The following is a 23855-nucleotide window of genomic DNA, read 5'->3' as shown; positions in this document are numbered from 1 at the left end:
ATTGCGAAAATGCACTTTTCTCGACCCTCGTTACCGTGGAGGATATGAGACGGATGACAACGCATTGGCTGAGACCAAGGCTGAATTACAGGCGGAGATAGTGAGCTTAGAGGCAGCAGGTCCAGTGGCCATCAGAGTGGAAGAGGGAGAGGCGCAACCAGAACCCTCACGAAAAAAGATGACTCTGGGAAGTATGCTGCAAAAAAAAAAAGCTGATGCAATGGCAGGTCCCGTCGGCATCGGCACCATAGAGGAACGAGTCGGAGCTGAAATAACAGCCTACTGTTTGGAGCCAGTTACTCAAGGAGACGAGGACCCACTTCTCTGGTGGAAAAATGCTGCCGGGCGTTTTCCCCAGATGTCGCGAGTGGCACGAAAGTACCTGTGCGTCTGTGCCACAAGCACACCATCGGAGCGGGTTTTCAGCACCGCAGGTAAAGTTGTCGGTCCACAACGTGCCCTGTTAAAGCCGGACAAAGTAAACATGCTGGTTTTTCTAGCGAAAAATCTTGACTAGATTGATGCCTCTTGCCATTCGTTCCTATTAGCACTGTGTTTATTTCTTATTTATTTAACTGATTCAAGTATTTTTATTTGGTTTACGTTAAAAACAATATTGGAAAGAAGACGAAGAAGTTTTTGTTTAGGACTATTGCTTTGCAATACTTTTTATAATATGGAGGATGTTTATGTTAATTCAACTCTGGTTGACTGTTATGGGTCTATTTGCATTTTTTTATAAGTTGCTCTTCTTTGTTATTAAAAGTTGTTCTTGCGGTGTGATTTAATTTAATTGATTTGTGTGCGTGTCTCTGCGCGAAAACTGTCCTGGATGTTTATGTTAATTTAATTCTGTTTGACTGTTGTATTTGCACTTTTTTTTATAAACTGCTATTTGTTGCTAATAAAAGTTGTTAATATTGTTGTGCATGTTATTTTGTTATTGTTTCAGTATTAGTGTTTGGTATTCAGTTTCTGAACGGTTTAGGCACAAGCCAACAGTTTGGTAACGCTGTCTGAGCCTTACGTCATAATTTTAGTATTATTCACGGTAATACCGTATACCGCGGTAAAATAGGGAGGCGGTTTGACGGTATCAAAATTTGGATACCGCCCAAGCCTAGCGCCAGCTGGTTTACGCTGCTGTCGCTTTAAGACCGGATCATATATTTTGACACATCTGTATTTCTCCCAACTGTTCAAATTCACTCAACACAAAACCGACAGCATTTACATGAATAATCTCCAAGACGGTGCATTTTGACATTACTTTTCGTGTAAGTGTGTAGCAATAACATGCAAATGAGAACTTAATTCAGCATTTGCGCGCTGACTGAGAGACAGGCTTTTAAGTACTGGCAAGACTTTTAAACACGTGCCAATACTGAATGTCACTTTTGTAATAAGGCACTGAGTCAGTAAAATTTCCGTCAACTGTCCAATAATTCCCGAGTCCGAAAAGCTCGAGTCCGAGTCAAGTCCGAGTAAAAATGCATCCGAGTCCGTGTCTGCTAAAAATTGTACACGGACTCAAGTCCGAGTACCCCAACTTTAGTAAATACATCTAAATGCCACTTCAGATGCAATTTGATGAATGCAAAGATGAATTTAGTTGATTTTCATTTATTTGGTAACAGCCAAGAATGTCTTATTATTTTAACTGACGGATTAAACGTAAGAATATATGTATCTGTATATGTACTTTTTTCTAAATTAAAAAGTACTATTGACAGAAACGGTCAGACCTACTGCCTTTTCTTTTGCATTTAAATCTTTATTACAAGCAATCCTGTTGTTAATAAAGAAGTCTGTTTTTCTACCTCCACGAGTGCCATAAATTATTGCATTATCTAAAAATGTTCTTTTCCTTTAAACCTAGCCAAAAACCTATATGCCTTGACTGTGAAACACAGTAGACTTTAATTTTTTTTTTAAATTATGCATTTATGGTGTAATGATGACATTTTCGTTTTAATCCTTGTTCATATTTACCGCAAACAATGCGCTGTCACTTCAATTAAAATGCACTAGCAGCACAGACGCTTTAATCTGTTAACATGAGCACGGAAAAAAATACGCAATGCAAACGGAGTTTTGTGAAGCAGGCTTGTTTGTGAAATTATGTCTCACGTCATCACGTCATCCGCTTTAGATCGGTTTATGAGATCGGCCTTTTTAGAAACAGCCAATCAAACATCCCAAAGCAATTATCGGCTGATAGGGATCGGTAGCTGATTAATCTGAGCACCCCTAATATTTAATGTTTACAAACCATGTTTCTACTGTAATTTCATTTTTAAAAGAGATTTCTACAGTCTGATTATAATCCACATGTTTTACAACATGAATGTAAAATCTGGATAACACATGCATCACAGTTGCTTTGGAACTTCCATAAAACAACACATCCAGTTGCATCTGTGCTGCAGATGAGCAAAGTCAAAACAAATTCGACAATGTCAGAAGTAATTCTAAGCAGCAGAGTGCAGTACTTGATGTCAAATCCAATTAATTGCTATTTTATTGCTATCAGCAGGAGAATAAGCTGAGTGATGGCTTGTTTGTGTTTATGGACACGTGCGTATGTGTATGCAGTACCTGAGTGTCTGGTCTGTTTAGTTCATTGCTGCAGTAGCAAGGCTTGCAGGTCATCTGCACTGGAAAACCACACACACTCTTCAGTCTGGCCCGCAGGTCTGATATGAAGGTTCCCAGCACCCCCTGCAGGTCCACTCTGGGAAAGCACTGTACTGTCTGAGTGCGGATACAGCACAATGGATATCTGAGCAGGAAGTCAAGGATATTTATATCAGACTGCCAACATAGAAAAAAAAAACAAACAAAGCAGTTAAAAATAAATAAGATGCAAAAAGCAGCATGATTAAAAATGTATGGTTGTTTAAAATCTTTAATTTGTCTCTGCATTGTGTGATGGAAGTGCAGATCTGATTCATTATGTGCAGATCTAGCCCAAGTGTGAAAATAGGAGTTATGTAATATTAATAACTGGAAACATGTTTGGGAATGGAGTGAATTCCCAGTGCTCTGGGACTCATTGCATATACTGTGATGAAAAACAGATGTAGAAGATTGCTACTCTAGTTATTTTTTCAGTATAGAGCATGTATACTGGGTACAGTATGCAGATTTTCTTTACGTACACTAAAAAAAAAAAAAACATACTTTAATAAATACTTTCATTTAGCAACAATGAATTAAACAGAATTTATTTTCTATCCAAGAATCCTGATGCTGAAAATTCAGCTTTGCATCACAGGAATAAATTTAATTTTACAATATTTTCACATAGAAAGTGGTTTTACACTGAAATAAACTGTTTTTTTTTTGTTTTGTTTTTTTAAGATTTATTTTTTTTGGCCTTTTTGCCTTTTATTACGATAGGACAGATCAGACATGACAGGAAGCGAAGTGGGAGAGAGATGGGGGCGGGATCGGGAAAGGTCCGCAAGTCGGGATTCGAACACGGGACGCCCGGAGCGCAACGGCGCTATATGTCGACGCGCTGCCCACAAGGCTATTGGCGCCGACTCAATATTACTGTTTTTGCTGTATTTTTGATCAGATAAATCCAGCCTTGCTGAGACTTAAAAACACTTGACTTTCCATTTATAAAGCAATCATTTCTGACATCCCATTCTTGATCCATAATTTGATTGTACTAGTGTCAGGATTTCCCCAAAATTAAATTAAATATTTAAAACACTCATGTAAGAGAAAATAATTTTACATCACTGATTAACTTAATGCAATGTAATAAGGTCATGTGGCAACAATGTATCATACTAATGCTGAAATGTTGCATAATGCAAACTGTTCCACATGTTGGCAGTGTTCAGTTTATATACTGTAGCTCAGTATGTGATGCAAGTACTGCAGTCTGAACACAGCTAAACTCTCAAGAGGTCAACCTTTCAACTACCTATCTGGCTCGTGTCCACTAGGTGTCATTATCATTGCATGAATGTCAGTCAAGAGACTGCTCTACTACTTCTCACTTTCAATTTTTAATCAATCAGTGAAAAGTATGGCTTAAAAAACTATTTATATTTCTAGCAACAATGCTTTCAGATTTATAAAATTAAATACTGCAAACTGATCATAAACATAAAAATATTATACTCTGGACAAGTTTATGCCATTTTTGAGAGCAAAATGTGTGCTAAACAGCTTAAAATCAGTATCTTATTAACAGAGAACTGACCATAAACTAGAACCTTTACTAAAGGATACGTGAACAGCTTGTCACCTATTGGTTTAAAGTACACGCTGCAGTAGATGACGTCCTTTTCACTTGCTGAAGGAAGCTGATATCCATACTAAACCAAGAGAGAGACAGTTAGAGCGCAAAACAGTGAGTGAAGAGCAAGACAGAGTTTCAGAGAGACATTCATACAGTTTAGTGACATTAAGTTTGTAATGGGCAGATTATCTTGCATTTGTCTGTGTGAGTGTATATTTGTAAGCAAGCGAGTGCTTTCAAGCTAAATATTTGGATGCGATTTAGGCTTGAACAGATGGTGTATATGCAACATAAATGGGTAATCGTGCATGTCTGCACATACATACAAATTTTGTTTGATAAAGCCAAGCCTCACAACTGAGTCTGTTTGTGATCAAAGGTTACAGTGTGACCTCTAAACCAAACAGAAGTGAATCAGAGAGCTGAAAACACACACACACACACACACACACACACACACACACACACACACACACACACACACACACACACACACACGTTGGGTTTACATGTTTTATGGGGACATTCCATAGGCGTAATGGTTTTCATACTGTACAAACCGTATTTTCTATGGCCCTACACCTACCCTACACCTAAACCTAGCCCTCACAGGAGATTGTGCACACTTTTACTTCATCAAAAAAACTTATTGTGCATGATTTATAAGCCTGTTTCCTCATGGGGACCTGAGAAATGTCCCCACAAGGTCAAAATTTACTGGTATTACTATCCTTGTTTGGTCCCCATAACGTGATGAATACCAGGTACACACACACACACACACACACACACACACACACACACACACACACACACACACACACACACACACACACACACACACACACACACACACACACACACACACATACACACACACACACACACAAACAGTACTGTATGTGCAAACACACATATTAACAGACTGGAGAGAGTGCAACACTTTCAGAGTCTCAGCAATCTAGCACCAGGAAGACAGTCAATTTACAAACTGTAAGCAACAAAAGCTTTGCCAGATACTCAGACACCAATAACTGTCAAGCCATGTTGCTGTACTGGAGTCTAGTCTTGTGAGTAAATCAAAAATCTTGAAACTCTCTAATGATCTGTAAATTGTTTGCTCTGATTTAATAATGCAGTGAAAATCTGTTCTGAATTTATTGACGCATACTCAGCAAATATGTTACTAAACACCCCCCTTTATGCAACTTGCAATTATTCATGCTGCTTGTTAAGGCAAGCATCACTATTGCTCATAAAGGCATTGTTCACCAAATGAAAATTTCCTGAAAATGTACTAATCCTCAGGCCATCCAAGATGAAGATGAGTTTGTTTCTTAATCAGAGTTCAAACAGCTGTTAAAAACATCACAATAATCCACAAGTAATCCACACCACTCCAGTTGATCAATTAACATCAAGTGAAAAGCTGTTTGTTTGCAATAAACAAAACCATCAAGACATTTTTAACTTCAAACTAGGGATGCACCGAAATGCAAATTCTTGGCCAAAGCCTAACAAAATTAAACACTGGGCCGAAGGCCGATTAGCGAAAACAGTTTTCCGTGTTTTTCCCCCATTTATTTTGCAATTTTTTCACCACTGCATTAATTAAATAGCCAATATTTGCTTTTTATAGTTTTGTCTTGCTTACAAAAAAAAAAAAAAATTACAAAACAACAATTTAAAAATATTTATATTTATATTTTTAACATTCTAGTAGACATTATAGCCTACCAACAAAGCACAATTTATCTTAAAATGAATAAGTTAGTAAAATAATATTTTTTGGTCATTTTTAAGACCCCTTCTTGAACCCTGTCTAACAAGCTTGTGCAGCGCTGTCAGAATACATTCAATTTGTGCGTGTATTAGACAACATAACGTTCTGCAGTTTATTTACCAATGGTTTAAGGCTATTTCATGATTTCAGTCATCATACAGTAACCAGCAACAACCACCTCTTTCTCTTCTCATCGAAGGCATGAGATGCGATACCAAACAGTCTCATGCTGTCGGTGCTTGTGCAGTGATTTTTGCGTCTTTCTCGGAGAGTTTTAAATGCTTCCACACTGCAGACATGTTTGCTGCATTAGTGCGCGCCTCTATTTGATATTGTTTGGTATAATTTATTCAGCCTTTTCAATTATTCGGCCGAACACCGAAAGAGCTTTTTTTGCTATTTTCGGACAAATAATTTCGGTTGCCGAACATTCGGTGCATCCCTACTTCAAAAGTTGCTTCTGGGAACGAGTCCTCTATCCAAAATGCTTTCTCAAGTAAATAAGTCCTCCTATCAGATTTAGGAGAGAGATATACTCAGATCAAGCACCATTTACAAGCAAAAACAGTTCTAAACAAATATGACCCTGGACCCACAAAACCAGTCTTAAGTAGCACGGGTATATTTGCAACAATAGCCAAAAATAGATTGTATGGGTCAAAATTATCTTTTGGCTTTATTATGCCAAAAATCATTAGGATATTAAATAATGATAATGTTCCATGAAGATATCTTGTAAATTTCCTATCATAAATATATAAAAACTTAATTTTTGATTAGTATTATAATGAACTGGACTGGTGAGGATTACTTGTGGATTAGTGATGTTTTTATCAGCTGTTTGGACCCTTATTTTGACGGCACCATTCACTGCCGAGGATCTATTTGTGATTAGTTGATAAGAGGTGTGCACTATTATTTTCTTCAGGTGGTAGTGTTTACCATGTTTTTCCAGTGGTTTTGAATCTCCATGTAAGATTGGAATGGGCTTTCCTGTGGAATCCTGCGACTGATGCTAATGATTTGGCCTTTCTTCATACTGTTCACACACACACATACACACGCACACACACGCATACACACAAAAACAATGCAGGAATAGTACTGATTCAATGTGTCTAAATCTAACAATGGTGATTACGATTAGGACCTTTTCCCCCATGATGCCCATCAGTACATCAGAGAACAACACAGTAGAAAGCAGTCTACACACAAACACGCACCTCGGCAGAATGTGGCACCAGTTATTTGGCATGACTGTATGCAGCACAGCATCATTATTGTGGAGGAAGTTTTTCACCACAGGAGCAGGAATATCAAAATCCTTTATCTGTCAGAAGACAGACGAGCATAAATTAATACTTCACACAGAAACAGAACCAAGAAATACTGAAACCCAATACAAACTTTGACTAGTTCTTGTCTTACTGTGAATAACTGGTCTCATTTATGTCATGTATTCATTTAAAAATGTGTTAACAGCTATTTGTTAAAATGAAATTTATATTTAGCAAATGATTTTATGCAAATATATGGTTTATGTATCATAGCTGTACATGCAGATAGTAAAAATTTATTATTATATATTTAAATTAGTAGTAGTAATTATTTTACCAAAATAACAGCGATCATACAAAATGCATGTACTAAAATTGAATAAGATATTTCACATAAAAGGCATTTACATAAAGTCCACATGAGAAAATAATAGTTAAACTTGGAAAAATGACCCCGTTCAAAAGTTTACATACACTTGATTCTTAATACTGTGTTGTTACCTGAATGATCCACAGCTGTGGATTTTTTTAGTGATAGTTGTTTATGAGTCTCTTGTTTGCCCTGAACAGTTAAACTTTTCTTCAGAAAAGTCCTTCAGGTCCCACAGATTATTTGGTTTTTCTGCATTTTTGTATATTTAAACCCTTTTTAACAATGACTGTGTGATTTTGAGATCCTTCTTTTCACACTGAGGACAACTGAGGGACTCATATGCAACTATTACAGAATGTTTAAACACTCACTGATGCAGGGGTGTAAACTTTTGAAAAGAATGAGAAGTGCACATTTTTCTTATTTTGCCTAAATATATTTTTTCATTTAGTACTGCCCTTCAGAAGATACTTACATGTTCCCCAGAAGACCAAATAAGTTTAAATGTAACCTGATCTTCAAATTCAAAAAGTTTTCACCCCCAGCTCTCAATTGTGTTTACTTCATAAAAGTGAGCTTTTGAACCTTCTCTAATAGTTGCATATGGGTCCCTCATTTGTCCTCAGTGTAAAATGATGAGTCATTGTTATAGTACACAAAAATGCTGTAAAACCAAAGAATTTGTGGGACCTGAAGGATTTTTCTGAAGAACAGGGTAATTTTTTATAAATTCAAATATTATTTTATCTTGTGAACTATATGTAAACATCTTTTATGTGAAATATCTTATTCAGGTCAGTACTAAATAAAAAATAACATTTTGCATATTCTGCAAGGTGTTTGTAAACTTTTGGCTTTGGCTTCTATGTGATATAATTTATTCATTTTTTTTTTATATGAAAATAGTTTAAATTATTATTTAACTCTTCTTTTATTCACATGTATATATACATATTATTTATATATGCATATTATTATTTAAATGCTAATTTGTTATATACTACATAGTTTACATTCATGTTTAGATAATCTTAGCTCTTGTTGTTATGAATATAGCTAACAAGCACACCACTTGGGCGCAGCTAGTCATCTGAATCAACAGTAACACACAATGAAAAGAAATTCTTTTCCTTCTCAAGTTCACTCAGCACAATCAGGCTGACGTAAGGTAGATAAGTAAGGCATAGGGCTTGAACTGAGGCAAATGTGTAACGCATAACAATGGCAGTAAATTGGTTCATAGGTCACAAGAGGCCAGACTGGAGATTGTGAATGCAGGCTGGAGGTGTTTGAATTCTTACCACAGCTGGAGGAAGTCTGACTGTGCTGGCTTCCACACTGACACACAGTTGAGTCTCAGTGATACTCAGCTCAAGCACTGTGAATGAATTTACAAAAGTACAGACGTGAGCATGAGTCAGTAAGAATGAAAAAACATGTCTATGTCATCATCAGTTACTGAGTGAATTGTGAAAGGCATCTAGGCTTTAGGGTAGAGCGTAACATGATAAACGTGACTCTGGGATAAAGCAAAAGGAGTACATTATTCAGAAAAATGCTAACAGTGAGACTCTAGGACAGCAAAACAGCACAAAAAGATGTTGTTTTCACTTGTAGGAATGCATTTAAGTGTTTTTCTATACAACCACCTTAGTCACTCCAGTCTAACAATGTGAACACAAACGGCAGTGTCTCGTGCCAAAGTATACAGACGTCTCCCACCTACCAACCGCACTGAGTTTTCCAGAGTCACTAAGGAAATCTTTTCCTGGGAAAGAAGGGAAAATCACTGTTACTCGAAAATGATGAAAAACTGCATTGAGATTTCTGTGTAATTCATTAAAATGTGATGGGGAAGTGTTGCAATCTGGTAAGATCATTAAGAAGAATTTTTGATGTCGGTTTTAAAACTCTCACATATTCACTAAGAGAGTTGTAATTATAGTGAACTCTCTCTGCTGGGCTTTGATAGAGAACTCCAAAGACTTCTGAAAGCCATGAATGCAGGTTTAACCAACCTCAAGGACAGTACCACACACTTTTTCAAGGCACAGCCTTCGACTCAAGGCTATCAAACTGTCTCATTATCTTCCAATGCACTCATTTTAGCTTATACAATTATTTTTCAAACTTGGATGAGATACAATACTGAATGACTGGCTAATTAACTCTTGATTAGAAGCATCACACATACTTTCCAGATTAATTAGCATTACTTTAATTATTAACTCTAATTAATAGTGTGTTAAACTGGCACAGTGACTATTCAGTATAACACTACTCTATTAAACTGGGCTGAACTGACACTTGCTGACCTTGGGCCAAGGCAATAAAAATATTAGCTCAGCAAAGGAGATCAGGGGATCACCCAGTCTATTAGACTACAGGAATTACTCATGCCTGCACTAGAAAGAAGGCTCAAGGTGAAGCGACAGTTAAGATGACACACCAGCTAAATCAAAGTGAACTTTACCCACAGCCTGCGCTAGTTAATGACTGCCTTTACATGACTGAGCCAAAATTGGGAATTTCTGTTTTATGCACAGGCAAATTTCAGCTTAACTTTTTTAACTTCTACATTCAAAGGGAAATGTTTGTAAGTACAGTATACTGTCCAGGGCTCTACAGTGTGACCATTTTACTCGCATTTGCGACTGAAAACTACTGCGTGCGACTATGAAAAAATATTTAAAAAAATCAGCATATTTGTGTTTGCGCTCAGAGCAACTTTAAAAGTTTCAATGTGTTCTAGGTGTTGCAACGTTGAGTAATGTATCACAGACATATCTCACAAATCCTTTCATAAACAACGCTGATTATAATGGAACTTTGTGAGATATTGTAAGATGAGTGACAGCTTTAAAAAAAATTCAAGGGAGTTTGAAAATGAGATATTGATTTAATACAACAGTTAAATAAACAAGAAGTTATTATTAAGTGACTTACATTGTCTGACTATAACACTATTGCCTGATTGTGCTCCATTTCGTCATCAGAAATAGTCTGAAACAAGTCACATCTGAGCAGCTGCACATCTCCATTCAAACACATCAGTGTTTAGTTTATGAATGTACCTGCGTTTTTTTAAACAAATCTAGTGAAATGATTCAATTTCCCATTTACAAAGACAGTCACTTGCTTTATTCCTAAATGAATCAGCCGTTCGAATGAATCAAATGAATGATATGATTCGGTAATTAAATCAGTGACTTGCCGCCACCTACTGGCAGATTAAAGTATCTTTTTAGTTATTTAAATAATTTTATATTTCTGCTTTCAAAGTTGTATATTTAAAACATTAATCTTAACATTAATTTATGGATTGATTCATGCCACCTCTGAGCCTTATTAAACATGAAAATACACCTACATGCCACTTTTTGTGTTCTTCTGTGACACCTCTGTAGTACAAATTAATTTTGTTAATACTGATTTAATTTGATTGGTAACTTATTCTTATTTTACTTGTTCTTATTCTGTTGTTTTAATAAGAAATTAAAAAAAAAAAAAACTTTAAAAATATAATAAAAAATTACATAAAAGATTATAAACTTTTAATAAAGTTAGAAAAATGCAAAAATAAAATATAAAAAATAAAAACAAAATTCCCCTGTAAATCACTTTAAGAAGTCAAATATCACCTAATTTTTTTTTATCAGATTTTTTGATTATTGTTTAGAAAGTGCTCCTGGAATTTTGACTGTGCTTCTAAATTGTTGAAGTTAGGAGCACAAGTGCTCCTAAAAAGTAAAGTAAGCGTAGAGCCCTGCTGTCTCTGGGATATTGACTCTCACCTGCTATAAGGTACTGGCCCGCTTTGTTCCATTTAGGGGCCAGTCTAGCAGTCAGAGAATAGGACAAGCACGTCTGCAGAATGCCAGGAAATACCCTTTCAGAAAAGTTGAGCTACAAGACAAAAAGAAAGAGAACAAATGCTATATAGAGATTTTTTTTTTTAATCTCTTATGCTCTCCAAGCCTACATTTATTTAATCCTAAGTAAAGCAAAAACAGTCAAATTTTGAAATATTTGTGCTATTTAAGATAACTGTTTTTTTTTATATATTTTAAAATAATTTATTCCTGTGATTTTAAAGCTGAAATCTAAAACATTTATTATTATGTTAAAAACAGCTGAGTAGAATTTTTTTCAGGTTTCCTTGATGAAAAGAAAGTTCAGAAGAACATTTATCTGAAATAGAAATATATTGTAACAAATGTCTTTATCAATCACACATATATATATATGACCTGACCTTCTACTACTGCACCTTTAAAGCAATGCTGGAGCACTCATACATCTGTTTTTTGAAGCCAGGTTCTGCACCTGACACACAGAACAAGTGCTCAACTTAGCTGATTGACCCTTGCGAGGCCTGTTCCGAATGGAACCCATTCTCAAATCCTCAGAGAGTTCTTTGCCATGAGATGCCATGTTGAACATCCAGTGGTCAGTATGAGAGAATTGTACTTAAAGCACCTTTAACTGCTCTAATACAAGATACACAAGTTTGTATGGTCCTGCCAAGCAGATAAAAACATAAACATGATGAATAGGACATGTGGCTTTGCATGGTTAAACAACATACTGCTGTTATCACTTAGGGTGTACTCACTTTAGTTGCCAGCTATTTTGACAATAATAGCTGTATGTTGAGTTATTTTCAGGGGACAGTAAATCTACACTGCTATACAAGCTGCACATTGGCTACTCTAAAATATATCCAAGTTTCATTTCTATAGTATTGTTCCTTGAGAAGATATACTGAAATGGTTGCTGAAATGCGAGGGGTGTACTCACTTTTGTGAGATAGTGTATTTTCTCCATATAGACTCCAAGCTTTTAAATGGTGTAGTGTATAATGTTACAAAACCTTTTTTATTTCAGTTAAATGCTGATCTTTGGATATTTCTATTAATCAAAGAACCCTGAAAAAATGTACTTAACTATTTTAAATAGTGATAATAATAAGATAATAATTAATAATTAAAACTGGAGTAATGATGCTGAAAATTTAGCTTTGATATCACATGAATAATTTACAATATAATTTATTTTTTTGTTTTTACTGTATTTTTATACAGTAGTGATGTCTTTTGAAGAAGACTTTTAAAACTGTTTAAAAAAATTGTACTGATCCCAAACTTAACACTATAGTGCATGTTCTGATGCACTGGAGAAACTATTCAGCTTAGTCAAATAGTGTAGAATCAGACTGAATTCAAGGAGCAACATGAACGTTTGAGACATCTGTCTGGACAAACAAAGCAGACTTTCTTTCCAACTAACCTGCAGACTATGTTTCTCTGCAAAAGCCTGGACGATACCGCTTTTGTAAAATGCAATCTAAGACAAAGTACAGGGAATGAAGAGAATCAGAATGGACAGTTAAATGAAGACCAACGATCACGAAATTGAGAAAAGAAACACACAGAACTTCATTCAGTCATTTCGTTGAGTTGCATCGCTACAAAGGCATGTCGCCTTTCCCCTTTGGGCTACACAAGTACAAAAGCCATGGAAGTTACATAAGCACAACATAGTCAATTATTCACCAGTGTACCCACTGAGGTCTGACAGCACATACACAACATTTGTAAAATGTGCATCTGATTCAAATCAAAGGCACTACTGAAGGTATCACTGGCATCTTGTTAGCTGCATTTGACACACAGTGCTGATTTAATTGGCCTAGTTGAGGACAGGAAAGGAGATGACAGAGTGTGTGGAATGTGACTCAAATATTTTGCTTCGCACGGGACATGCCTTTGCACGAGCTGTGCTGACACGCACACACACATGCACCCTCAGATGAAAAGTCACGCATATGCAACAGCACAAACTTCACTGGCAGGTGCACATGCACGCAAGGTGATGCACATATCACGAACACTGAGGAAAATAGAAGAGTCATAACATGTTTTGACAGGAAAAGCAATATAAATCATAAGTGCTGTGCCTGACTTATTTTTTAAATAATCCATTTTGGCGTTAATTCAAATATCATTAAATATAATTAAGTTACACTTTATTGAAAACAAATTTGTGAGCAAGAGTATTTGCCTTCTATGTACTATATATAAGAATAAAAGAGAGACTAAAAGAATTATGGCTGTGCTAAGTGTACTAAACAAATATTTCATCTTATTTCTGCATGCATACATCAAAAATCAATTATAAGTTTATAAATTATGAGTTTTTAAGTTTATCATCTCACTATTGTTTTTTTTTTTTAATTATCAAAAATTTAAAAGGTATTTGAGACTTTTATCTCTCAATTACTTTTTTCCTGGCAATTCTGTGTTTATTTCTTGCAATCTGAGCGTGAATTGTGAGATATAAAGTAGGCTGGTTCTCATTTCTAAGGTCACAGGAGGGTTCAAAGGACAAAAGAGCCAATAAACCTCAAGAAAAATATACAGTCAAACCAAAACATTTTTAGACACCAGATATAGTTTTTGATATTTTTTTTTACTAGTGGGTGCAGGACACTATAGTTCATTTATGTAAGTGAGGAAAGCTAAATAAAATAAACTGTGACATATTATACCTTAAAAAATCTTCATACACTGTAAAAAAAAAAAAAAAAAAAAAAAAAATTATATATATATATATATATATATATATATATATATATATATATATATATATTTGTTGAGTGAACTTAAAATAATCTGTTACCCTGCTGCCTTAAAATGTTAAGTTCAGTCAACTCAAATAAGTTTAGCCAGCTTGAAATGTTAAGTTGTACTAAGTGACAATATAGATATCCGAGTTGACTAAACTAAAATTTGGTTTGTTAAATTTAAAGGTGGTGTTTGTTACCCAGCTGCCTTAATTTTTTAAGTTGAATCAACTCAAATATTTAAGTTGTCACTTAGTAAAACTTAACATTACAAGTTGACTAAACTTTTTTTTTAGTCGACTGAACTTAAAATTTTAATGCAGCAGGGTAACAAATTAGTTTAAGTTGACTTAAAGGGGTCATCAGATGCCCATTTTCCACAAGTTAATATGATGCTTTAGGGTCCAAATGAAAAGTTTGTAATATACTTTGATTAAAAATTCTCTATGGTAGTGTAAAAAAACACTCATTTTACCTGGTAAAAAATGCCTCTGTACTCAGCAAGCGATATCAGTACCAGTACCCTTTAAATGATATGAACCTCTGCTCACCCCGCCCCTGGGGCGTGTCATTACATAGCACACGGGGTGTTGCCTAGACAACAGTTGGGGGTATAGTTGTATAGTTTGCGGAAAAAAGGCACTGGGGGGGCGGGGGGTTGGGGGGGGTGGGGGCTTTAAAGACACTGTACAACCCCATTCATTTAAAATTTAATTTAAAAACCGGAGTTGGAACCGAAACAAGATGACACCCGTAAAGAAGTTCGGCAATTACGGCTTATACTGGACGTGTCTGAATCGTTAGTAAACTTAATGTCACTTTGATTTATCTTTATATGTACTGGCAGGGTAGAGTACTGAGAGAGATACGAACGCGAAGTGTTTACTGTGGTACAGAGACGAACGCAATGTGTTTACTGAGGTAAGGCTGATTGAACAAGAGCAAAAAACTGATCAGTTAACATAACTTATTAACTTAACCCGTCCTTATATTGAAATACATAAATGTGAGTGCTATAGTCTTTATTCATATGCAGTTGCGGGCTGTAAACACTTTTGCAGGTATTGCGTTAAGGTTACATCTTAATCATTAACAGACACCGTTTTAAACCATCTAGCGTTACAAAGCTAAGCTTTATACTGACCCTCGTTTATAAAGCAGTATGGTGAGAAATGATTCACGTAAACATGAACCCATTTAGATAGATCTGCTGTCACATTCCCTCAGTGCTGTCAGTTTACTTCTCACTCGGGGCGGGTCTATGCTAAAACACTACTGTCTATCAACTATCGCAGGAGCGGCCTCTGTCAGTGTTACGCCACAACAACAGGCATCTGAGAACGGCTCGATATGAGAAGAGGCAAATTATTTTACTTAACTAAGAGAAAACTACTGGGTGGATCTTTGTCATTCTAGGGTGGTTGTGTACACACTCTCCCAACACACATTTCAGTTCAAACAGCTTGTAAAAGTGCATGTGGCACCGGATGACCCCTTTAACAAATTGTTTTTTTACAGTGTACAGTGGACTACCAGTAAAATTTGGGACCAAAAATTATTCAGACACTTCGACCTGACCATGTGTTTTCTTTATTTGCTGAACAAAATTAAGCAGTGCTTGGTAATTGGTCAACAACGTATTTATAGTTGTGTAAATGTTGTCATACTAACAGTTGTCTGAATTTTTGGTTGATTGAAGTTATCGAAGCTATCAAAGTTATCTGACATTATCAAGATGAATTTGTTCTGACACAGTTTAACTCTGAGTTCTTGTCATATTTTAATACCATGTTTAAAACTCTAGCAAACTATTATTACACTTATTAATAATTATTGAGAAAAAATAAACTACTTTTTTCAATTTAAAGCTGGCTGTTAGTATAATTGATAACACAAAATAAATCACACTTACAGTCATTATAACAGTGATGCCCCCAAAATGGCCCAACACAGGAGAAGCAACAATGTCCGTATGCAGCAGAACAAGCTCCCTGAAAGACAGAGGGAAAAGGCTTTAGAAGTCAAGATGATGAAACATTTTAGATTCATTCTAAAAAAAAGCCATGTGGTCTGTTCAGCTGATTTCAAACAGTGTATTGTTTTATATACCCTTTTACATGCAATTTACCAAACACCTTCCTTCCAAGAAAAAACAGATCCTTCCTTTGTGATAGAGGTCAATTTGACCCCAATATTTTTGGTAATAATTTCCTTTTTTTTTTTAATTACGAAATACTTGTAGTGGGTATTTGCACACTAAGGTGAACTGTGAAAAAGGTAAATGTGACCCTGGACCACAAAACCAATCATAAGGGTCTTTTTTTTTTTTTTGAATGAATGAATGAAACTTATACATCATTTAAAAGCTGAATAAATAAGCTTGCCATTGATGCATGTTTTTTTTTTAGGATATGACAACTATTTGAACTATTAGCATACAACTATTTAAAAATCTGGATTCTGAGGGGGCAACAAAAAAAATTCTAAATATTGAGAAAATTACCTTTAAGGTTGTCCAAATTAAGTTCTTAGCAATGCATATTACTAATGAAAAATTATGTTTTGATATATTTACGGTAGAAAATTTACAAAATGGAATATGATTTTTACTAGGGACGCACCAAATCATCAGCAACTGAAATTATTCGGGCCGAAAACAGAAAAAAAGCTCTGAACAGCCGAATAAAGGAAAAAGGCCAAATAAATTATACTGAACAATGACGTCGCATGATCAAATAGAGACGAGCACTAATGCAGCAAACACGTCGGCAGAGTGGAAGCATTTAAAACTGACCTAGAAAGAAGCAAAAATCATTACAAGCACTGACTGCGCGAGGGAAATCTGCATGATGAGATTAGAATCATTCATAAATCTGCTGCTGTCAGCAAAAAGTAGTACTAAGGTTTCCGCCAAAATAAAAGTCAACATTCATAAATGTTAGTATTGTAATTTTACTGTTGTTCTGTAAAATAAAAATAAAAAGTAACACAAAAATAATGATAACAATCATTACAACAAGCTCTATTAATAAATGTATTATAACATTCTCCTTTGCTCAGCAAGGCTGCATTTATGTGTACATTAAAAAACACATGCCTGATTCATAAAGGGGGTCTTAAAAATGGCCAAAGAATATTATTTTACTAACTTATTCATTTTAAGTTAAATCGTGCTTTGTTGGTAGGCTATAATGTCTACTAGAATGTTAAATGCACAGTGTTAAATTAATATTTTTAAATTGTTGTTTTGTAATTGATTGTTTTCTTTGAAAAGCAAGACAAAACTATAAAAAGCAAATATTAGCTATTTAATTTATGCAGTGGTGAAAAAAAAAGGCAAAATACATGGGGGAAAAACACAAAAAACCATGTTCGGCCCAGTGTGTAATTTTGTTCAGCTTCGGCCAAGAATTTACATTTCAGTGCATTCCTAATTTTTACTTAATATCCTGATGATTTTTAACATAAAAGAAAAATCTGTAATTTTGACCCATGCAATGCATTATTTGTGGTCAAGGGTCACAGATAGTACAGTATGTACCATTATTTGTACTTTAATAGTATTTTTTGCAAAAAAGTATTTATCTCTCTTTGCACTTGGTGTAAAAAGCCTCTGCCTTTTTATGTCTGATTCTCAAACACTTGTGTAGGAAAATGTTATTTGTTTGTTTCTTTCTTTCTTTTTCCCAGTGATGATTATTAGTAACTTGCATGAAAACCGGGCATGTTTTCGTACAGCCTTTTCTAAAATAAGTCTTTGTCTAAACTTTGCATGGCCCTAAATGAGACAAAGCCATAAAATATCAAGAAGAAATAAATAACCAGTTATGTGTGAAAGGGTACATAGTGCCAAGCCTCAATATATAAAGGTATAATAAGGGGGTCTAATCACATTTCATTTGTCTTTAATCACATATACAATTTCTAGATCAATCACTGATCTAATAAATATGTGGAAAAACAAAAACTATAGTTTTATAACCAGCACACATTATATTTGTCTTTTCACCTGCAGGTTTGCACTTGTTTGTTTCTCAACTCTCCTTCATCGTCGGTGTTCGGAAAGAACAGATTTACACAGCATAAATTCCTCAGGTCCGGAAGACTGAGGAAAAACAAAGACTGTGCCCCACTTCCACTCATTCTGAAAGGAAAATTATGCGGGTTAATTTGGCCAAACCAACAGTCACTGATCTGTGACCAAAATAAGTTATTATTGGTTAATCAGACACTATTTTAACCCAAAAACAAACATTTCATTTTTCGTCCATTGTTGGTAATTACCTCAGACGAGACAAAACTCTATTATAACTCTATCTATGAAAGGAAGTGTAGCTTAATACTGTACGTGTGTTGAAAAACAAAGAAAAAGAAAGAAAGATTATTAGTTTTACCTCAGTTTGAGGTTATACAACAGTACGTGCTGAGGTAACGTTACGTTTGGCGGCAAGAGTGAGGAGTTACTGAGGCTCGCGTGCCAGTGTTTCAAGTTAACACACTCTTATCTGACAGAAACACCTAAACAAGATCAACAACAGGCGGCTAAAATTGCTTTAAGGGCAACCCACTTCGACTAACGGACATCAGCAGATTAACGTGATGGCGATAAACGGCAACTCTTTCCGTATTGCGTGAGAACTATGCTCTCGTGAACTTTCGTGAACTTCTGCCGAGTTACTTTCGTGCGCTTCACCGAAACATATGACCCAATGAGCTGATTGACAGCCCTCTGTCCAATCAAAATAGACACGCTAGGCAACCCGACGCGTGATATTATCCAATCAGATTTTGTCTTGAGCGGAATGGGCGTTGCCTGGCGAGTTGGGAAATAAGTTGGTAAGTCCAGTATTGAAGCTCGATTCACAAGGGAACTTTGAGGAGTTTCTGTAACTTTCTGAACAAATAGACACAAATTTGAACAAACCAATGGAAAATAAGGAAACGGACGGAAAAGGGGTTAAATATTACCGCTTGTCAGAGGTGGAAGAACGGAACTCGTTTAAAAGCACATGGATTATCATTCATAATAAAGTGTACGACGTCACAAAGTTTCTCGAGGAGGTGAGTTTTAAAACACAACCTGAAATGTTCATTTTGGCATTAAGGTATTGTCGTTTTAGAATTGTGTAATGCATGCATTACGTATAATGCATTGTGTAAACAAACTGCAATGATGCACTAGAGTTGTGTGATAATGTATTTAAAATATCCTTGCATGATAATGTTTACAAATGAATAAACTTATGGTACAAAAGTTTGCACTGCTTAAAGTAAGTATTGAATTGAGTGACCTTTGCCAAGTGCCCTCAAAGTTGGACCGAAGATATTACAACAGCTGCCAACTAATGTATGGTGCAGTAACCATGTTGAAATCTATGTAATATAATCTAAAATAACTCGTTTAAAGATTAAATGCATGCTTATTTTAAATAAATACTGATCAGGTTTATATGAAAGGAAGCAGGAGTTGCATCACTTGCTGTAACAGATTATATAAGCACACTAACCTATCAGTCCATTTTATCTAGATCTACAAAACTACCTAATCTAGAAAGGTTACTCTTGCTAAAGATCTAAATATGCACCCAAGGTATTTTAAGTTGCATGACTCAGTGCACTGTTGACACTTATATCAACTGATAATTTCCTAGGCAACATTTTTCAAAGGTCAAAAGGGTATTATAACTAAGTATGCATTAGTAGGTTTGCCTTCGAGTTTTATCTTGATGATCTGATGTATTTTCTGGTGTCTACAGCACCCGGGCGGAGAGGAGGTGCTGCGAGAGCAGGCGGGTGGAGACGCCACAGAGAGTTTCGAAGATGTCGGCCACTCGACAGATGCACGCGAGATGGCCAGTTCCATGCTCATAGGAGAGCTGCATCCAGTAAGTCTGCCAGAATGCAGTATTATTGTTGCAGCAAAAGTATGAAGAAGGCCTTTCTGAACGTTTGTTACAGTGTCAAGCCATTAGAGAGTGTCAAACACAGTCGACGCTTTCTGAGAAATGCATTCGAACATATGGTTACAATATTACTCTTTCTGAAAGTAAAAAAACAACAACTAAAAAGTTAGACAGCTATCAGTGGCTGTGATTTTAAATGCACCCTTCATGTTTTTCAAAGTCTGTTTTGCATATGTTGTTTTGCAGCCATCAGTCAGCGCTGGCATACAAAAAGGCATGAATACTCATTAAGTCCATAATGATTTATAGTTTCTGTGACGTTATGGCATCACCAGTGGATGCCAATGAGAACCTATGCGATTTAAAAAAGAAAAAAGAAAGAAAAGCAAATAATCAATAATCACAGATATCTGGAAATTATCCAAGAATAGTCTTGATTGTTCATCCTGGATGGCATGAAGTTGATTCATAGTTGTATCTATAGAAATCCGAGATGTTTTCCTAGACCTATAGGGGCTTGAGATGCTATCAATAACCTGGAATCCATTTTTATTTCTGAAATGCTGCTGGATTCAGCACAGATACAGACTTCAGCATTTACAAATGAACTGAGAACAACTTTTAGATTTCAGTGCAATTCCTGAATTTAAAGTGAGGTGGCAAACTGGATAATAAAATAATATTTTTTTTAAATAAATATTGATATTTTAATAAATATCAATAAATGAATAAAAATATAAATAAATTAATAAATTCACAAATAAATAATATACTTAAATTTTTTTAAAATACTTTAATCAATGCATTTGTTTTAATCAAAAGTGACAGTAAAACATTTCTAATGTTACAAACGATCTCTATTTCCAATAAATGCTGTTTGTTTGTACTCTTTTTCACTTTTTTATTCATCAAAGAATCCTGGGGGGGGGGGGGGTCAAGGTATGAATGTTTTCAACATTCATAATAATGAGAAATGTTTTAGCAAATCAGCATGTTACTAAGACTTCTGAAGGATGCTGTGACACTGATGCAGAAAATTCAGATTTGCATTTTACAATATATTCACACAGAATCTAAATAGATTTAAATAATATTACTGTTTTACTTTTTTGATCAAAGAAACACAGCCTTGGTGAGCAGAAAGGTTTCTTTAAAAAAAATGTAAAATATATATTTAAACACAATATGGATGACTATATAACATGTATACATTCTGAATTTTGCTCAAACATGTTCAGTAGTTATTTTGACAATCACTATAAAGCTGATTTATGTGTTTTAGGAAGTGTGTGCTCTGTAAGACATGCTAATTTATTTGTTGATAAAATGTCAACGTGTGAAAAAACCTGTGATATTTTTATTCACGCCTCTCTTCCTCTGCCTTTCTCGCAGGATGACAGGGACAAGCTTGCCAAACCACCAGTACGTAAATCATTTTTTCAAATGTCTTTGTTTTGGACTTGCATTGGGTGCCAACACTTAACACACGCATTTGGTTTTCTGTTTAACAGGAAACACTTGTAACAACCGTACAAGAAAGCACAAGGTAAGTTCAAATTAATACGCCTAAGGTTTTTGTATAAAGGCTAAAAGTTTGAAGACATCTGTATGAAATTGAAATATGATATGCAGCAACTTGTAGCACACTTCATGTTTTATTGTTGTTTTCTCTTGATTTCACTTGAAACTTTCCATTGTAGTAAGGAAATACCAAGATTCCAATTAATAATTTAAGTTAATTACCAAGTGCTTCGTTCCAAACCTTCCATTTGGTCTCTCGTTCCAGCTGGTGGTCAAACTGGTTAATACCCGCCGTCGCCGCAGTGATCGTCACGTTGATGTACCGTGTATACACGGCAGAGGAGGCATGATGGGATGTTTTTCTTGCTCTACCTATGACTACAGTACCCATAATCCATTTCAGGTTTTCTCATTAACATAAAGATTCTACTAATGAAGGCAACTTTTGTGTTAGTTTTGATGTTTGTCATGTATCCCTTGAGATTTAAATACTGAAATATGCAGATGTTTTTTCATGATGTATGAAAGTATATTTTAGATCTAGCATTATAATTATGCATACTAAAGATGAAGTTTTGATTGTCTAATTGTTTCTTTTGTATAATACCATTTATTCAGTTGAAATATCCCTACTGAAGTTGGGAATATCCTGAATATTATCGCATAAACAAAACATTTTGCTCCTTAAAGAAATAATTTAGTTTCACTTGAAATGTCATTGCAAGATGATTGTACTTGGACCAGAGAGAAATGATACAAGTCTATTTCATATTTAATTATAAACTGGACATGTTCAACATGTGATTGTACACAACCTAACCAAATATGTACTTGATTAGACAATCAGCTAGAAGTCAGCACATGTTATTATCTTTAGTGAAGAGCAACACTGTTAGAATCAAATTTTTGCTGCCAGTTATATATTGATGTGCCATGTAAACGCACATCAGTGTACCACCATGAACGGTGCTTTTACATTCCCTTTTTTGTTTAACAAAACTGAATGTAATATACTTGTATACTGTATGATATAAGATACAAGCAGCTTTCCCATAGAAACATCCAGATGTTTACAGTGTGTGTTCATTGCTGCTACCACACTAATGCTAATGAGAGATAGACACATTGTAAGGTATGCCAGTGTTTCATGTCATGTCGACTGAAATGCAGCAGTCAAATCATTCAGCTTTGTGTCCCAATAAACAAAGAAACTGATTGTGACTTTCTGTAAAATTATTTCTGGACAATTGCATTTTCATAATGTGGCATTTCATAAGAATGCTATTTATGTACAGCGGTCCTGCACACTTACAATAAGACACAATATAAAAAATTTATATTATATAACATAAACTATAAACTATAAAAGCATCATTTGTTTAAAATAGAGATTATTGTCAATGATACATGAGATTAGTTATTAAAAAACAAACAGTTGAGGTCAAAAGTTGACATACACCTTGCAGAATCTGAAAAATGTTAATTATTTACCAAAATAAGAGGATCATACAAAATGCATGTTATTTTTATTTAGTACTGACCTGAGGTATTTCAAATAAAATATATATACATGAAGTCTACAAGAGAAAATAGTAGTTGAATTTTTAAAAATGACCCTGTACAAAAGTATTCATACACTTGATTCTTAATAGAGTGTTGTCACCTGAATGATCCACAGCTGTGTTTTTGTTTAGTGATAGTTGTTCATGAGTCCCTTGTTTGTCCTGAACAGTTAAACTGCTGTTCTTCAAAAAATGTCTTTGGTTTTTCAGCATTTTTGTGTATTTGAACCCTTTCCAACAATGACTGCATGATTCTGAGATCTATCTTTTCACACTGAGGACAACTGAGGGACTCATATGCAACTGTTAGAGAAGGTTCAAATGCTCACCGATGCTTCACAAGGAAACGCAATGCATTAAAACCTGGGGGTTAAAACTTTTTGAATTTGAAGATTAGGGTAAATTTAACTTATTTTGTCTTCTGGGAAACATGTAAGCATCTTCTGTAGTTTCTATAGGGCAGTACTGAATAAAAAAAAAAAAAGATATTTAGGCAAAATAAGAAAAATCTGCAGATCGTCATTCTGTTTAAAAGTTTACAATCCTGTCT

General features: G+C 35.1%; 2 protein-coding genes across 2 annotated transcripts in view; one reads left to right on the top strand and one right to left on the bottom strand.

Annotated features, from left to right (window-relative positions):
- The window catches only part of c24h18orf63 (chromosome 24 C18orf63 homolog), a 31134-nt gene extending 12672 nt beyond the window's left edge, over positions 1 to 18462 (bottom strand). Inside the window, exons 1-10 of the mRNA XM_073830319.1 lie at positions 18329 to 18462; positions 16232 to 16310; positions 12984 to 13040; positions 11573 to 11600; positions 9421 to 9462; positions 8996 to 9072; positions 7268 to 7374; positions 6987 to 7083; positions 4252 to 4337; positions 2599 to 2782 (exon numbers count right to left, since the gene is read on the bottom strand). Coding sequence (XP_073686420.1) covers positions 2599 to 2782; positions 4252 to 4337; positions 6987 to 7083; positions 7268 to 7374; positions 8996 to 9072; positions 9421 to 9462; positions 11573 to 11600; positions 12984 to 13040; positions 16232 to 16310; positions 18329 to 18462 — 891 coding nt within the window. The remainder of the gene's footprint in view (positions 1 to 2598; positions 2783 to 4251; positions 4338 to 6986; positions 7084 to 7267; positions 7375 to 8995; positions 9073 to 9420; positions 9463 to 11572; positions 11601 to 12983; positions 13041 to 16231; positions 16311 to 18328) is intronic.
- A 681-nt stretch (positions 18463 to 19143) lies between these two features.
- Positions 19144 to 22958, top strand: cyb5a (cytochrome b5 type A (microsomal)). The gene is made up of 5 exons (XM_073830857.1): positions 19144 to 19380; positions 20076 to 20204; positions 21615 to 21644; positions 21734 to 21768; positions 22009 to 22958. The coding sequence occupies exons 1-5, from the start codon at positions 19246 to 19248 to the stop codon at positions 22091 to 22093; spliced, it is 414 nt and encodes a 137-aa protein (XP_073686958.1). The 5' UTR covers positions 19144 to 19245; the 3' UTR covers positions 22094 to 22958.
- Positions 22959 to 23855: the final 897 nt, after the last annotated feature.

The sequence above is a fragment of the Garra rufa genome, chromosome 24 (genome assembly GCF_049309525.1).
Source record: "Garra rufa chromosome 24, GarRuf1.0, whole genome shotgun sequence".
NCBI classification, from domain to species: domain Eukaryota; kingdom Metazoa; phylum Chordata; class Actinopteri; order Cypriniformes; family Cyprinidae; genus Garra; species Garra rufa.
The sequence above is the reverse complement of the archived record's forward strand: the minus strand, read 5'-3'. Positions and strand labels throughout refer to the sequence as shown.

What these genes read in the sequence shown, in the direction of transcription:
- cyb5a (XM_073830857.1), top strand. Translation starts at nt 19,246, where the DNA reads ATGGAAAATAAGGAAACGGACGGAAAAGGGGTTAAATATTACCGCTTG. An exon ending in TCATAGGAGAGCTGCATCCA is followed by an intron (nt 20,205 to 21,614) that starts GTAAGTCTGCCA and finishes CCTTTCTCGCAG; the next exon opens with GATGACAGGGACAAGCTTGC. An exon ending in ACCGTACAAGAAAGCACAAG is followed by an intron (nt 21,769 to 22,008) that starts GTAAGTTCAAAT and finishes CTCTCGTTCCAG; the next exon opens with CTGGTGGTCAAACTGGTTAA.